Source organism: Podarcis pityusensis, assembly GCF_964106645.2.
Source record: "Podarcis pityusensis genome assembly, chromosome: 13".
In the NCBI taxonomy this organism is placed as follows: Eukaryota; Metazoa; Chordata; class Lepidosauria; order Squamata; family Lacertidae; genus Podarcis; species Podarcis pityusensis.
The window spans coordinates 53,047,293-53,064,230 of NC_138038.1; the positions used below are offsets into that span (position 1 = coordinate 53,047,293).

General features: G+C 50.8%; 1 protein-coding gene across 1 annotated transcript in view; it reads left to right on the forward strand.

The window, feature by feature from the left end:
- Nucleotides 1–14,763, forward strand: part of SENP3 (SUMO specific peptidase 3) — a 39,001-nt gene extending 24,238 nt beyond the window's left edge. Inside the window, exons 7-11 of the mRNA XM_080979739.1 lie at nt 1,957–2,034; nt 5,663–5,800; nt 6,942–7,025; nt 8,204–8,254; nt 13,827–14,763. Coding sequence (XP_080835865.1) covers nt 1,957–2,034; nt 5,663–5,800; nt 6,942–7,025; nt 8,204–8,254; nt 13,827–13,937 — 462 coding nt within the window. The 3' untranslated portion in view covers nt 13,938–14,763. The remainder of the gene's footprint in view (nt 1–1,956; nt 2,035–5,662; nt 5,801–6,941; nt 7,026–8,203; nt 8,255–13,826) is intronic.
- Nucleotides 14,764–16,938: the final 2,175 nt, after the last annotated feature.

The window sequence follows — 16,938 nt, forward strand, 5'->3', positions numbered from 1 at the left end:
GCCGGCCCCCCTGGCACCCCCCACGCTACGCCACTGATAAGACGCACACACATTCCCCCTTACTTTTTAGGAGGGAAAAAGTGAGTCTCATAGAGCAAGAAATTGCGGTACATTTATATGCAGGCAGCAACCTTCTTAGGCGTGTCCAATACATGCACGACTGCTCGCACGCACATCACACTGAACCCAGAAGTGAGAGGGGTTCCAGAACGTGACCCCCAAGCAAATCAGTCATTACCTGCGCCGCCTTTTTCTCAAAGGAGCTCAAAGCGATGTACAGTGGTGCCTCGGGTTACATACGCTTCAGGTTGCAGACTCCGCTTACCCTAGAATTATTACTTCGGATTAATAACTTTGCTTCAGGATGAGAACAGAAATCGTGCTCCGGCGGCGCAGCAGCAGCGGGAGGCCCCATTAGCTATGCGACGGCCACCTCCAGGCTTGACTACTGTAATCCACTCTACGCAGGGCTGCCCTTGAAGCTGACCCAGAAACTCCAGCGGGTGCAGAATGCTGCAGCGAGGCTCCTCACGGGGTCCCTGCCATGGGAGCATATTCACCCAGTGCTTTTCCAGCTGCACTGGCTCCCGGTGGAGTACAGGGTCGGGTTCAAGGTGCTGGTTTTGACCTTTCAAGCCCTTCACGGCCTAGGACCCCCGTACAGTGGTGCCTCGCAAGACGAAATTAATTCGTTCCGCGAGTTTTGTTGTCTTGCGATTTTTTTCGTCTTGCGAAGCACGGTGTCGGGAAAGTTTTGGAAAAGCTTCAAAAATCACCAAAGTCTTTAAAAACCTCAAAAAAGACTACCACACCGCATTCTATGAGTTGCTCCTCGAAGTCAAGTCGCAACTGTATTAACGGTGTTAAGAAAAAGGAAACAAACTTGCAAGACGTTTCCGTCTTGCGAAGCAAGCCCATAGGGAAAATCGTCTTGCGAAGCAGCTCAAAAAACAAAAAACCCTTTCGTCTAGTGAGTTTTTTGTCTTGCGAGGCATTCGTCTTGCGAGGTACCACTGTACCTACGGGACTGCCTCTCCCGGTATGCCCCACGGAGAGCCTCAAGGTCCATAAATAGCAACACCCTAGAGGTCCCGGGCCCTAAGGAAGTTAGATTAGCCTCAACCAGAGGCAGGGCCTTTTCAACTCTGGCTCCGGCCTGGTGGAACTCTCTGCCTCATGAGACCAGGGCCCTGCGGGATCTGATTTCTTTCCACAGGGCCTGTAAGACAGAGTTGTTCCGCCTGGCCTTTGGCTTGGAGCCAATTTGATTCCCTCCCCCTCTTTCTTTTTTCTTTTCCTTTCTCCTCCCGCGATGAGGCTACATTTTAATATTTTAATGTTTCAGTATTTTAATGTTGTATTTTAATTTTGTTTTTAAGTTGTATTCATTCAACTTGTTTTTATTATTGCTTGTTAGCCGCCCTGAGCCCGGCCTTGGCTGCGGAGGGCGGGGTATAAATAAAAATTATTATTATTATTATTATTATTATTATTATTATTAAGTGGTGCTTCAGGTTAAGAACAGTTTCAGGTTAAGAACAGACCTCCGGAACGAATTAAGTTCATAACCAGAGGTACCACTTGTACATGCTTCTCCATTTAATTCCCGCAAGAACCCTGTGGGATAAGTTAGGCTGTGAGAGACAGCGACAGGCCCAAGGTTACCCAGTGAGCTTCACGGCTGAGTGGGAATTTGAACCCTGGTCTCCCAAGTCCTAGCCTTCTAACTGCTACACGGCGCTACTGCCTCTGGGACGCGAGATTGCCAGATTGGCACGGGCTTGTATACACACTAGAAATGACTGGGATCTAGCAGGTCGGTCCAACTTGGGGGTGACACCACCCTCTTCCCGCTGCTTTGACTTGCTTCCTGCCCTGGCGCTTCCCTCCCCTTCGGCCCCACACCGTGCCGCCTCTTTCATGGACCCAAAGCGACTTTGTTTTCTCTTCCACCAGGTTCATTTCTTCAACAGTTTTTTCTACGATAAGCTACGAACCAAGGGGTATGAGGGAGTCAAGCGCTGGACCAAAAACGTGAGTGGCTTCCAAGAATTCTCTACTCCGGTGCTTTTCGCAGGGTGGAGGAGCAGAGAGCGAAAGGCGGGGTGCAGATTTATTTATTTTTTAGTAAAACACAACAAATAAATTATACGCCACTCGATTTAGGCAGGGTGGAAGGCCTCAGAGGGGTTTCCGAAGAGAATGAAACAATAAAATCACCAGTAAGAAGAGTAAGAAATGTTCAGAAGATAAAATCAGCAATAGACTAAAAAGAGAATAGAAAATTCACTAACATTCTAAGCGTCTGGGTGGGCCAAGATGGCAGGAGATGAAGGGAGTTGGCCACCCAAAATTGACAAACACGGAGCCAGGGAAGAGCCATAGATTGGTGGTAGTGGCCTTGCAAGCAGAAGGTCCTGGGTTCAACTCCTGCCATCAACTTCAGGTATGGCTGGGAGGGACTCCCTGCTGAAATCTGGCAGAGCCGCTGCTGAGCTAGTGTCCGGAGCGAGCCGGCAGCAAATAACACTGTTCAAGTTGAAGCTGATGTCTTATTGGCAAGAACACAATCTGCTTGGACTTGGCTGAGCGGCAGGCCTAATGAACACAGCCGCTCATCCCTGGTAGGTCTTGCCCCATGGATCAATTGCTGAGACTGAAATCCCCCACCTTCCCCACAGCTGCCTCAGTCCCCTCCTCTCCAGAGGGATAGGTAAAGGGACCCCTGACCATTAGGTCCAGTCGTGGCCGACTCTGGGGTTGCGGCGCTCATCTCGCTTTATTGGTCGAGGGAGCCGGCTTACAGCTTCCGGGTCATGTGGCCAGCATGACTAAGCCGCTTCTGGTGAACCAGAGCAGCGCACGGAAACGCCGTTGACCTTCCCGCCAGAGTGGGACCTATTTATCTACTTGCACTGGTGTGCTTTCGAACTGCTAGGTTGGCAGGAGCAGGGACCGAGCAACAGGGATTCGAACCGCCGACCTTCTGATTGGCAGGCCCTGAGCTCTGTGGTTTAACCTACAGCGCCATCCGCGTCCCATTGTGTATGTATAAAGGTGAAGGGACCCCTGACCATTAGGTCCAGTTGTGGCCAACTCTGGGGTTGCGGCGCTCATGTCGCTTTACTGGCCGAGGGAGCCGGCGTACAGCTTCCGGGTCATGTGGCCAGCATGACTAAGCCGCTTCTGGCGAACCAGAGCAGCGCACGGAAATGCCGTTTACCTTCCCGCCGGAGCGGTACCTATTTATCTACTTGCACTTTGACATGCTTTCGAACTGCTAGGTTGGCAGGAGCAGGGACCGAGCAACGGGAGTTCACCCCGTCGCTGGGATCTGAACCGCCGACCTTCTGATCGGCAAGTCCCAGACTCTGTGGTTTAGCCCACAGCGCCACCTGCGTGGGGATAGACGTAGACATTTCCCCAAGCGATCAGAAGACTGTGTCTGTGAGCAGCGAACCTCTCCTCCGCCCTCTTCAGGTCCTGGGAGACAAGCAAGGAAGGGAGCTGGTTGTAGCAGGAGGGGGAGACACCCGTGCCTCTTCCCCAGCCGGACTCCTCTCTGCCCCTCGGCCTCCCTCCTCTCCTTCAGCTTCTGCCTCCGATTCTGGACTGCTCTCTGCCACAGACTCTTCCCTGCTCCCTAAACCCTGTTACCTCATCAGCTTTCAACACCTCCTCATTCCAGGCTTCTCCTTGTAACCACTCATCATTGTCCCACCATCAATCTCAGGACTCTGAGCCGGTGTTCGAAACTCCCGTTGTTCCTGGCACGATTTGCGACAGGGAATTTCATTAGCACAAGACATTTCTGAGCTCTGGGCACAATCCTGCGCCTGAGATTTCAGATTAAAACTGCGGAGTGGAAGGAAAGGAGGAGCTTTTTCTGCCTCCCCACTTCCAGCTACTCTCTGAAGACTGAGGAAGAGACCCTCTTAAGAATATTAGGGGGGTGGGCAGGGGAAGGACTAGACCATGTGAAAAACAAACATAATTTTTTAAAATTTATTTTTTGGATTCAAGCTTTTCTGAAATGCTGTTTCAGATTTATTGATGTTAAAAAGATATGACAGGCAGATATATATATATGTATACACACACACACACACACACAATTAAAACAAACATATAAAAAGAAAACCACATAGTTTGTTCACTATCCATTCTTCTTAGATTCCCAATGACTTCCTTCCACCCCATCCTGTATTTACTGCTTATTTTATCTGGTGCACTGTTAGTCACCGTTTTCTTTTTAATCATCATTAATATCCTCTCTTGTTATTATCCATCATTTCACAGAAGTCATTCAAGTCCTGCCACTGACTTTATGTTAGTACAATCATCTTTTAGATACTTTTTATACACATCCCATTTTTTAATAATTGTTTGTTCAGTATTACCTCTCAACTTGTCTGTCATTTTTGCCAGCTCTGCAAATTCCATCAATTTACTTCGCCAGTTGGGACTTTCTCTCCTTACCAATTCACTCAGAGAAGTATTCTTGCTGCTACCGTAGTATATAAGAATATTTCTCCCGCAGTTTTCGGTATTTCTGGGCCAAGTATCCCTAGGAGAAAAGCCTCCGTTGTTGTTTTTTTAATAAAGGATACCTTAATCATTTTTTTAGCCCATCATAAATTACATTCCAGAATTCTTTAATTTTCTTGCATGCCCACCACATGTGTAACATTGAAAACGAACATTGTATTTTAGCTGCCGTTCATTTGTTTTCAGCTTTGTATTCTTGATATAAAGAAAAAGCGCACCTAGACGTTCCGTTGTTGTGCCCATAACCTAGGTTTAAGGTGCCATTGAGCTCCTAGCTTTCATATCTCAGTTTCTAACACTTCTCTGAGCCTTCTTCGCTTGGGGGTCCCCCAGCTAGTTCCCTGCACCATTTCTGTGCGTCCAACCAATCCATGACAGCTAGGAGGGCGAACAGTCTGATGCTGTTCAAGGCAGCTTCTGGTGTTCCTATGAACCAGTGGTCTGCTCTCAGAAAGGGATCTTAAATCCCCAGAGAGTGCGTCTGAGTAGGACGGAGACAGACCCGGAGTCTGGGACTCTGGAGAGCCCCTGCTGCCAGTCCGTGCTGGCAGCACTGTGCTGGAGGCTCCGAAAATCTGAGGTCGTACGAGGCAACTTCCTGTATTGCCGAACGTCCAAGAGGAGGGAACGCAGAGGGTTGGACTGGATGACCCTTTGAGGTCCTCAGGGGACGGTGGAGGCAGAGGAGAACTTTTTGGGAAGGGGCTGCTGAGTCTGACCCCGTGTGCCTGCCCCTTAACAGGTGGACATCTTAAATATTTAAACTTCAGAATAGCTTTGGAAGTGGATATAGGCTGTAGGGTTAGAAGTAGAAGACAGGGTATTTCAAAATAGTATTATTTGTAAGTGATAAAATGTGAAGTTATTTTAAGTATGGTTAAAAAAAAAGATGGTTGTGATATATGTAAACTGCTAAAGATGAAGTTAAAATGAAAATCAAATAGGTGGGACTTGGGGAAGCTCACCTAACAATGTTTAGAAAAATAAGGCTATGGCAAGAATTTGTTCGTATTGTTTGTCTTTTCTGTCTGTGTTTTTTATTTGTGTAATTTGATTTAAACTGATTTTATAACGAATTGATTTTAGAATGCTGTATTGTTTTACAAACAAACAGGTGGACATCTTCAACAAGGAGCTCCTCCTCATTCCAATCCACCTGGAGGTCCACTGGTCTCTGATCTGCGTGGAAGTGAAGCAGAAGAAAATCACGTACCTGGACTCCCAGCGCACCCTCAACCGGCGGTGCCCCAAGGTAAAGGCCTGGGTGGCCGGGCCATAAGCAAGGAGCCCCACAAACCTGTGAGGTGGGTTAGGCTGAGAGAAGGCGACAGGCCCCAGGGTCGAACCCAGCGAGCTCTGTGGCCGGCTGGGGATTTGAACCCGGGTCCCCTTGCTCCTAATTCAGCGCTCACACTGACTCTCAAGGCCAAAGACTGAAGAGTGGATGGGGGCCTCCTAGCATAACGGTGCCTTAAGGGCTTGATGATGATGATGATGGTGATTGATTGATTTATATCCCACCCATCTGACTGGGTTTCCCAGGCCACTGTGGGTGGCTCTTAACGGAATATTAAAAACACGATAAAACATCAGACATTAAAAACTTCCCTGTACAGGGCTGCCTTCAGATGTCTTCTAAAAGTCAGATAGTTATTTATTTCCTTGACATCTGGTGGGAGGGCGTTCCACTGGGAGGGCGCCACCACCGAGAAGGCCCTCTGCCTGGTTCTGTGCAGCCTCACCTCTCGCAGGGAGGGAACCACCAGAAGGCCCTCGGAGCTGGACTTCAGTGTCCGGGCTGGACGATGGGGGGGAGATGTTCCTTCAGGTCTACTGGGCCTTTGAGGCCGTTTAGGGCTTTCAAGGTCAGCACCAACACTTTGAATTGTGCTCAGAAATGTCCTGGGAGCCAATGTAGGTCTTTCAGGACTGGTGTTATGTGGTCTCAGCCAGTCTAGCTGCCGCATTCTGGATTAGTTGCAGTTTCCGGGTCACCTTCAAAGGTAGCCCCACGTAGAGCGCATTGCAGTAGTCCAAGCGGGAGATAACCAGAGCATGCTCCACTTTGGCCAGACAGTCTGCGGGCAGGGAGGGTCTCATCCTGCGTCCCAGATGGAGCTGGTAGACAGCTGCCTTGGCTTCAAGGGTAGCAATGTTGCAAGTGGTTTAATAGTAAAAATAATTCTGTTTTTTGTACCCTGCCCATCTGAGTGAGTTGCCGCAGCCGCTCTGGGCGGCTTCCAGCATGCGCAAAAACATAATGGGCTTGAGAGGAGGGGGTGAGGGTGGTCTAGCTATCCTGCCCCTTTAGGAAGGAGGCTGAGAAATGGACCACGCTTCCCAATGTACATGCTTACACTCAAAACCTGACTGTTCTCCTTACCCCCCCCCAGCACATCTGCAGATACCTGCAGGCCGAAGCAGACAAGAAGAACCGTCCGGACTTCAGAGACGGGTGGAAAGGGGTTTTTCAGATGGTGAGTAGTATCTCTCCTCCCCATTCGCTCAGCGGAGGGAGCAGAATGGAGCTATGCCCATGGTCCAACCCACAATAACTGGGCCAAAAACGGCTGATTAGCGCAAAGAATGGAGTTACCAGGGTTTGCACCAATGCAGAATGCTCTTCAGAGAAATGGTCAGGATTTCCAGTTTGTCTGCGAAGGGAAATGGCGACGCGGTGTGAGTCACCCATCTAAAAGACGACCGTCACCGGGGGTTTTGAGCTGTGGGGGTGAGTGCCAGGGTTAGACCCCCCCCAAATAAAAGCCCCACGGGTAGTGGGGTGTCGAGGCAGCAAAGGGGGTGAAAAGAGAAACAAACCAGAAGCGGAAGTTGGGGGAAGCCCAGGAGGGGAGGGAGGAAGGAATGCATAGCAAATGTTACGAATATGAGATGCATAGCTGTCAACCGTCCCTTATTTGGTGGGACAGTCCCTTATCCCAGTGCCGTGTCCCGCTGCTGTCCCTTATTGATGATGTCCCTTAAATTTCCCGGGTTTCAAAGGAAGCAGCTCCTCTCCCTCCTGCCAGCCAGGGAGGAGGGAGGCTCCAACTGTGTTGCTTGGCTGCGTTGCTCACCCAATAAGGAGTCTGAGAACGACTGGGGGGTGGAGCTTGCATGCCTTGTGCCAATCAAATCGGCCGCGTTGCCTGGGGACTCGCCTTCGCTCAGCGCTTCCCAGCGGAGAAGTGACGGTGGTTTCCCTTGCTGCATCCCCTTTGCCGGGTTGCTGCGCTGTGGGAACCACCGTGTGAGGCTTCCTTTGGCTGCTGGCTGGGCTTTCTGCCTTTGGCACGGAGGGGCTCAGAAGTCGAACATACCTGTGCCCTGAAAATCCCTTATTTTGGCTGCTGATCCCTTATTTTCGAGGCTGCTGGTCCCTTATTTTCAAATCTGTAAGTTGACAGCTATGATGAGATGTGCGTAATGAATGAAAAAGAAAAATGAATTTTAAAAAAAAAATTTTAAAGAAAAGAAATGGGGAAATCAGGGGGGCAGGTTTTGTACAAGTCTCTCTTGATTTCCAAGCGGACGAGGGAGCCAGTGACCCAGAGCGGGACTGCAAAGCAGACCTCCCTGACAGGAGAGGGATAGTCATTTGGTTCTGCTGTTCTCCCTCCTCGCCTTGACCCGATCTCCCTTTCGTTCCTTCCAGAACATCGCCAGGCAGAACAACGACAGCGACTGCGGCGCTTTCGTCTTGCAGGTGAGGCGGGGGGGCGGGCAGGAGGGGTCTTGAGGTTCCAAAAAAAAAAACAATAGACACTTTATGGCTTTCAGAGGGGAAAAGGTGCCATTTCCCCTTGCCTTATCCATCAGCTGCCCCCGGTCCCCTTGGCCATAGACATTCATGCTGCCCAGGTGGTGGAAAACCAAGGGAGCTGAATGCTGGGGAGACTCAGGACAGATAGAAGAAAGTCCCTCTTCACACAGCGCAGGGTTAGACTGTGGAACTCCCTCCCACCAGACGCAGCGATGGCCACCGACCTTAATTGCTTTAAAGGGGATGAGACAAATTTGTGGAGGGTGTGGGGAGGGCTATCGATGGCTGCTAGCCTTCACAGTTGGCGGCACCAATTCTTCTGGGTAGCAGTCGCTGGAAACCGCAGGAGCGGGAGAGCGCCTCTTGCGTTCGAATCCTGATTGCGGGTTTCCCACGATGGGCATCCGGTTGGCCACTGTGAGGATTCTGGACTGGCCGGGCCACGGGCCTGATCCAAGAGCTCTTCTTATGTTCTTATGGCTGCCTAGGCGAAAAGGAAGAAAAGAAAGAATCGAAAATTTTAAACCAGAAAGCATCACAGCCCGGAAGGACAAATTTATAAAGAGCCAGGGCAGCTTCGAAGGGATAGTAAAGTATTGGCTCGCACAGTGGTTTCCTTTACAGATAATAAAGACATATAAGCCACACACACACATACACACACACCATATTTTTCTCTCCATAAGGCGCACCGGACCATAGGGCACACCTAGTTTTTAGAGGGGGGGGAATTCTTTTTTCCCCTCCAGCCCCAAAGAGCAGCGTACAGGCTGCGCACAATCTCTCCCTGCTGAAGGGGTTGCGCACGGCTATGGCACAAGCCAAGACAGCAAGCGGGATCCATCCCACTCGCTGTCTTGGCTTGTGCCATAGCTGTGCGCAACCCCTCCGGCAGGGAGAGGCTGCCTCTCCCTGCCGGAGGGACTGCGCGTGGCTATCCCTGAAGCCTTCGGAGCGCAGCGCAAGTTCCCGATGCGCTCCGCAGGCTTCAGGTTCCTTTTGCTGAAGCTGGGAGAGCAAGACTCTCCCGGCTTCAGCGAAAGGAACCTGAAGCCTCCAGAACGCAGCGGGAACTCGCGCTGCGCTCTGAAGGCTTCAGGCAGCTATCCCTGAAGCCTGGAGAGCAAGAGGGGTTGGTGCGCACCGACGCCTCTCGCTCTCCAGACTTCAGTGAAAGCAACGCGAAGCCTCCAGAGCGCAGAGGGAGCGCTCCCTCTGCGCTTTGGAGGCTTTGCGTTGCTATCGCTGAAGCCAAGGAGCCTGCATTTGCTCCATAGGACGCACACACATTTCCCCTTCATTTTTGGAGGGGGAAAAGTGCGTCCTATAGAGCAAAAAATACGGTAGTTTTCTCTACCTGTGAGTTCCATTATTATAGGGAATAAAGCCTTAAATGAAGCAGACATCTGCATAAACTGATGGCACTATGCAGCCATGTGCCTCAATCTTTCTGCAAGAGATAAAACCATGCCATATATTTAAAAAGCAGTCATTCATGCGCTTTCCCTTCAGTTACTTTTAGTTTGTGAGATATCTTTTCAGGATAGGAGGTGATTTAAAAATAAATATTCAGGCGTACGAGCTATATGTTGCTCTTGTATTTTCCCTCTGAAGGGCATTTTACCTTTTATAAAGACCCTGCATGGAAGGGCATACCAAACCATGCAGTAATCGCTTCTGATCTTACATATAAGATCTGCTTTCACCCCACCCCGGTTGATAATGCTTTCTCTGTTGCATCTGTTGTCTGTGTGAGATGATCAGACTCATGCAGTTTTCCTATTAATTCCTACATGGAAGTACCTTCCTTGCTGGGACATTCTGACATGTCAAGTACAGTGGTACCTCGGGTTAAGTACTTAATTCGTTCCGGAGGTCTGTTCTTAACCTAAATAAAAAAAATCCTTCCAGTAGCACCTTTAAGACCAACTAAGTTAGTTCTTGGTATGAGCTTTCGTGTGCAAGCACACTTCTTCAGATACACTGAAACAGAAGTTGCCAGATCCTTCTATATAGTGAGAAGGTGGGGAGGGGTATTACTCAGAAGGGTGGTAGGAATGGGAGATTGGCAGATAGCTGGGATGAGCCTGCTGACGACTCTTAACGACTGTAATGGGTCTTACAGGAAAAGGCAAGGGGTGAGAAGGTGAGAAATGGCTTAGTCTCACCCCTTGCCTTTTCCTGTAAGACCCATTACAGTCGTTAAGAGTCGTCAGCAGGCTCATCCCAGCTATCTGCCAATCTCCCATTCCTACCACCCTTCTGAGTAATACCCCTCCCCACCTTCTCACTATATAGAAGGATCTGGCAACTTCTGTTTCAGTGTATCTGAAGAAGTGTGCTTGCACACGAAAGCTCATACCAAGAACTAACTTAGTTGGTCTTAAAGGTGCTACTGGAAGGATTTTTTTTATTTTGATTATGGCAGACCAACACGGCTACCTATCTGTAACTGTTCTTAACCTGAAACTGTTCTTAACATGAAGCACCACTTTAGCTAATGGGGCCTCCTGCTGCCGTTGTGCCGCCGGAGCATGATTTCTGTTCTCATCCTGAAGCAAAGTTCTTAACCCGAGGTACTATTTCTGGGTTAGCGGAGTCTGTAACCTGAAGCGTATGTAACCTGAGGTACCACTGTAACTCATCCTTTTCAAAAACCAAGCACTTCTTTCAAAAGAATGATCCGGAGACTTGGGTCTGGAAAGGCAGCCAAGCAGCCATCTTAAAACCTTCCACACCATGGCTGTGTTTTCGCTGTTAACAGAGTCTGTAAAGCTACGACAAATCATTATGTGAAGGCCTGCGAGGTTAAAAGGGAGTCCTTGTGCCCATGAAGGTTGTGAGCCGCTGCTCTAAGCGTTTCTGTTGCAAAAAAAAACCCTATCCATTTAATTAAATCTACATCCCACCTTTTTCTCCAAACAGAGCCAGTGTGGTGTAGTGGTTAAGAGCGGTGGACTCGTAATCTGGGGAACCGGGTTCGCGTCTCCGCTCCTCCACCTGCAGCTGCTGGGTGACCTTGGGCCAGTCACACTTCTTTGAAGTCTCTCAGCCCCACTCACCTCACAGAGTGTTTGTTGTGGGGGAGGAAGGGAAAGGAGAATGTTGGCCGCTTTGAGACTCCTTAGGGTAGTGATAAAGCGGGATATCAAATCCAAACTCTTCTTCTTCTTCCAAAGGAGCCCAGGGTGGCTTGGGGTGGGTCGGCAGATGCGCATGTCTGCGTACACACACTGCTTTTCAGGTGAACGTCATAAAGGTGGCTTTAAAGCCCTGAACGGCTTCAGAGGCCCAGTATACCTGAAGGAGCATCTCCACCCCCATCGTTCAGCCCAGACATGGAGGTCCAGCTCCGAGGGCCTTCTGGCGGTTCCCTCCCTGCGAGAAGTGAGGTTACAGGGAACCAGGCAGAGGGCCTTCTCAGTGGTGGCGCCTGCCCTGTGGAACCGCCCTCCCACCAGATGTCAAGGAAATAAACAACTACCTGACTTTTAGATGACATCTGAAGGCAGCCCTGTATGGGAAGTTTTTAATATTTGATGTTTTATCATGTTTGTAATACAGTGGTACCTCAGGTTACATACGCTTCAGGTTACAGACTCCGCTAACCCAGAAATAGTACCTCGAGTTAAGAAGTTTGCTTCAGGATGAGAACAGAAATCGCGCAGCGGCGGCTGCAGCGGGAGGCCCCATTAGCTAAAGTGGTGCTTCAGGTTAAGAACAGTTTCAGGTTAAGAACGGACCTCCGGAACAAATTAAGTTCTTAACCCGAGGTACCACTGTATTGTGTTGGGAGCCGCCCTGAGCGGCTGGGGAAACCCAGCCAGATGGGTCGGGTATTAATAATAATAATAATTAAATGCAAATAATTCAGGCAAATTAGCATCATCAAATTTGCAGCCAGAAAGCGGGATTTCCCCCTTCCCGCAAATAAAAGGGTGGTCAGGAGGCAACCTGTTTGCAGCAACGGCAGCTCGTATTGTGGGCCGCGCACGAGGCTGTTCTGCCTTTGTCCCTTCCTCCCGTCTGTCAAGATTTTACTTCGAAACAACAGGCTTCAAAACACTTGCGTGGTCAGTCCAGGCCTGGCAGAATCTCAGAAGCCATTTTCTGCGGGTGGGGTGGGCAGCAGGAACAGTCAGTCCCAGCCCTGGAGGAATTTTGCACCTCCCCTCTAGGGAGGTCGTCCTCCAATGTGCATAATCAGGGCAGGTGGATAGAACCTTCCTGTTTCCCTACGTGGCAAGGTTTGAGCTGGACCCTCACAGAGCTTTTTCTTTTTTAGTGCATTCATTGCGATTTAAAGTCCTTAAAAGAGAGAATGGTGCGGTCGCATTTGGGAAAGGTTCAGGAGAAGGGCGACCCAAATTATCAAGGGGGTGTGGCGATAAAGGTTGTGGCCTTTGGGGATTGGGGGGGGGCAGAGAAAAGGCAAGTAAGAGGCGACAACAGACCCTCTTCCGAGCTGATCTGTCAGGTGTCCCGATTACGTACAGAACTGAACAGCTTTTATAGGAATGGCAAACTTATCCCAATGAGACGAGAAATGATCATTGCAGGGGGGAAAGCACAGGAACGCGGCATCGCTGCTCAAATCCCGCTTGCTGGCTTGGAAAACACGCCAGTGCAAGTACAGTGGTACCTCTGGATGTGAACCCACGTCTGCGCATGCACGGGTCGCGATTTGCAGCTTCTGTGCATGCGCGTGACGTCCTTTTGAGCGTCTGCGCATGCACGAGGGGCAAAACCCGGAAGTAACGCATTCCGTTACTTCTGGGTCGCCACAGGGCGTAACCTGAAAACGCTCAACCTGAAACATATTCAACCCGAGGTATGACTGTAGATAAATAGGTACCACTGCAGCGGGAAGGTAAACGGCGTTTCCGTGCGCTCTGGCACTCATCATGGTGTCCCGTTGCGCCAGATGCGGTTTAGTCCTGCTGGCCACATGACCCGGAAAGCTGTCTGTGGACAAATGCCGGCTCCCTCGGCCTGAAAGCGAGATGAGTGCGGCAACCCCAGAGTCGGTCATGACTGGACCTAATGGTCAGGGGTCCCTTTACCTTTACCTCAAGGACGCGGGTGGCACTGTGGGTTGAACCACAGACAGGGTGAGCTCCCGTTGCTCAGTCCCTGCTCCTGCCAACCTAGCAGTTCGAAAGCACACCAGTGCAAGTAGATAAATAGGTACCACTCCGGCGGGAAGGGAAACGGCGTTTCCGTGCGCTGCTCTGGTTCGATAGAAGCGGCTTAGTCATGCTGGCCACATGACCCGGAAGCCGGCTCCCTCGGCCAATAAAGCGAGATGAGCGCCGCAACCCCAGAGTCGGCCATGACTGGACCTAATGGTCAGGGCTCCTTTTACCTTTAACTGTCCAGGGGTCCTTGACCTTACCTAACACACACCTGGCTGGCCACTGTGAGACCGGGATGATGGGCCATTGGACCCGATCCAGCAGGCTGTTATGATGCTCTTAGGTATATATTGCTGATCCTCCTTTCCTTTCTCTTCCAGTATTCCAAATTCCTGGCGCTGGGCCTCCCCTTCTCCTTCACGCAGCAGGACATGCCGAAACTGCGCCGTCAGATGTACAAGGAGTTGTGCCACTGCAAGCTCACTGCGTGACGAGCTCACACACACACTCATACAAACACAACACACACTCATAGACACACAACACACACACCCTCCCAAAGACCGACTTGGACGGCCGGACACACGACTCCTCCTCCTCCAGCTTGACAGCAGGCATCCGATTTGGGGTGTACGGAAAGCGGGGAGGGGGCGTCTTTAGGTCACTGGAACTCGTTGAGGTTTAACAAGCGGACTCGTTTGGGGGGCGGGGGGTGTCGTTTTTAACCCGAGTTAAATCCCCCTCCCCTTTCTTCTTTTTCTTCTTCTTCTTCTTCCTGGTCTCTCATTTTTGTTTCGTTCGTATTTAAAACCGACCTCCAGAGGGCCCTTTCTCCAGGTTGGTTCTGTTGGGGAAGTTGCGGGGGTTTTTTTGGGTGGGGGGGGAGACACACGACGGATGGGTGGGATGGAGGGCGAGCGGGTGGGATTGGGGAAGTTTCTTATCACCGAACATGCCCTCTGCACATGTTCCGCTCCAGTTCGACGGGGGGGGGGCGGGGGTAGAGTCCAAAAACGAGGGACCAGGAAGGCGGGCACAGGGGGGGCGGCAGCATAAATTACCCTCCTGCCCCCCCCCAGCTTCTCCCTCTGCTTTATCTCGCCCTGTTGGTTACTTGTGTTAGTGGATAATGTGTTCTGGTTTTTATCCCGCCCCCCCCCAAGGGAGAGGGAGGTGGAACAGGGGAAGGAGGGGCTCTGGTGGGCGGGCAGGGGGGGCAGGTTTCTACACTGGGGCCGAGATAACGGAAACAAGCATTTTTTTATACGATGGCTACCATTGTGGGTAATAAAAGAAAAAGCATTCTTTGGAGAAAAAGGCATTTTCTAACCTCCTTGCGATGCGTGGCGGTTGCGCAAAGGTGTTCTGTGCAGTTTTACGAGGCGAACAAAGAGTTTTGCACCTCCTGCCCTAGATCCACTTTTTAAAAACAATATAGAGAGAGAAAAGGACACGGATGGCGCTGTGGTCTAAACCACTGAGCCTCTTGGGCTTGCCGATCGGAAGGCCGGCGGTTCGAATCCCTGCGATGGAGTGAGCTCCCGTTGCTCAGTCCCTGCTCCTGCCAACCTAGCAGTTCGAAAGCACGTCAAAGTGCAAGTAGATAAATAGGTACCACTCCGGCGGGAAGGTAAACGGCGTTTCCCTGCGCTGCTCTGGTTTGCCAGAAGCGGCTTAGTCCTGCTGGCCACAGGACCCGGAAGCTGTATGCCAGCTCCCTTGGCCAGTAAAGCGAGATGAGCGCCGCAACCCCAGAGTCGTCCGTGACTGGACCTAACGGTCAGGGGTCCCTTTACCTTTACCTTTTTTATATATAGAGAGAAACAAAACAAGGTCCTACGCCTTTGTGGTGGAGAACACTGTTGGTGGCTATGCTCTAACTCCACAGGGCCAGCAGTGCCTTTGAATCCTGGTTTCCGGAAACTTGCAAGTTTCCCACTGGGACATCTGGTCAGCCACTGGGAGAACTGGATGAGGCCTCCTTTGGCCTGACCCAACAGACTCCCCTCTCACCCTGCAATAGAGGAGCTTCAACAAGTGTGATAAAACCTTGGGAGGGGGGTTTGGGGGGGGGAGCGTTCATCTGGCCTTCTTGGGTTGGAGGGTGGGGGCGCTGTCCCTCCATAGATCTGCGTCCTTCTCCCTCCGTGGCAAGCATGATAAATCGGTGTGGGAATCCGGTTTTTCAAATGGAACCTCTAGAGCGCCATTTTTCCAGGTTGATTCTGCTGGGGAAGTTGGGGGGATTGCAGGTAAGGGGTTGGGATTGAGCAGGGGGGCTGATTAACACTGGCGGTCCGAAGGCAGCGCTATTTGTTGTGATCAAACACAGAGCAAGGTAGCTTTCACTTTTCTCTGTCGGCCCTGTTATTGCACCTTTTCCACTGAGCTCAAAGTGGCATACACGATTCTCCACATCCACCCAATTCTTCATCTTATCCCAACAACTCTGTGAGGTAGACTGTTGTTTAGTCGTATAGTTATGTCCGACTCTTCGTGACCCCCTGGACCAGAACACGCCAGGCACTCCTATCTTCCAGTGCCTCCCGCAGTTTGGTCAAACTCATGCTGGTAGCTTCGAGAACACTGTCCAGCCATCTCGTCCTCCATCGTCCCCTTCTCCTTGCGCCCTCCATCTTTCCCAACATCAGGGTCTTTTCTCTTCTCATGAGGTGGCCAAAGTCTTGGAGCCTCAGCTTCAGAATCTGTCCTTCCAGTGAGCACTCAGGGCTGGTTTCCTTCAGAATGGAGAGGTTTGATCTTCTTGCAGTCCATGGGACTCTCAAGAGTCTCCTCCAGCACCAGAATTCAAAAGCATCCATTCTTCGGCGATCAGCCTAGACTAGGCTGAGAAAAGCAGCGGCTGGTCCAAGCTCACCCAGCGGCCGGGGGGGGGCGGGGTTCGAACCCTGGTCTCTTCCAGGCCCTAGTCCAACACACTAAACACCCCTGGCTCTCTGCTGGAGGAAACACAGGCAATGTGGTGGGAGAGCCATTCTAAAATCGGAACCAAGCGTTATGAAAGCAGGGGGGGCGTGCTCATTTGGGGGGGCTGGAGCAAATTCCCCAAAATATGCGTGTGGTGCATTCCAACGTGGATCTCAGCTAAACCTACACAGTGTGTGTTTATGGAGCATCTTTCATGGGCATCACACCCCCCTGGGTGCAAGAAGTCCTGCTGACTACCTGGTTTTTGCTGCATTATTAGTTTTCCTTGAACCCAGTCCTCCCTGTAGTGAGTCATCGGCTGGATTGAAAGCCTGTGTGCTTTTGCTCCTCCGCAACGGCTCTGGGAGTGAATCACTCGGGTTACTCAGAGCCAGGAATCTTTTCTAGTCCAGCTCAAAATATTCTGGCCACTGGTTTCTTCCTTCTGGAAGGGCCTTGGAGGGCTCTTTCCTGGACAGGGAGACGGGCCGGGGGCTTTAATTATAAAAATATTTATGTAACACTGTATTGGGGGGAAAAGGATTGAAGTGGTCTGCAAGAATA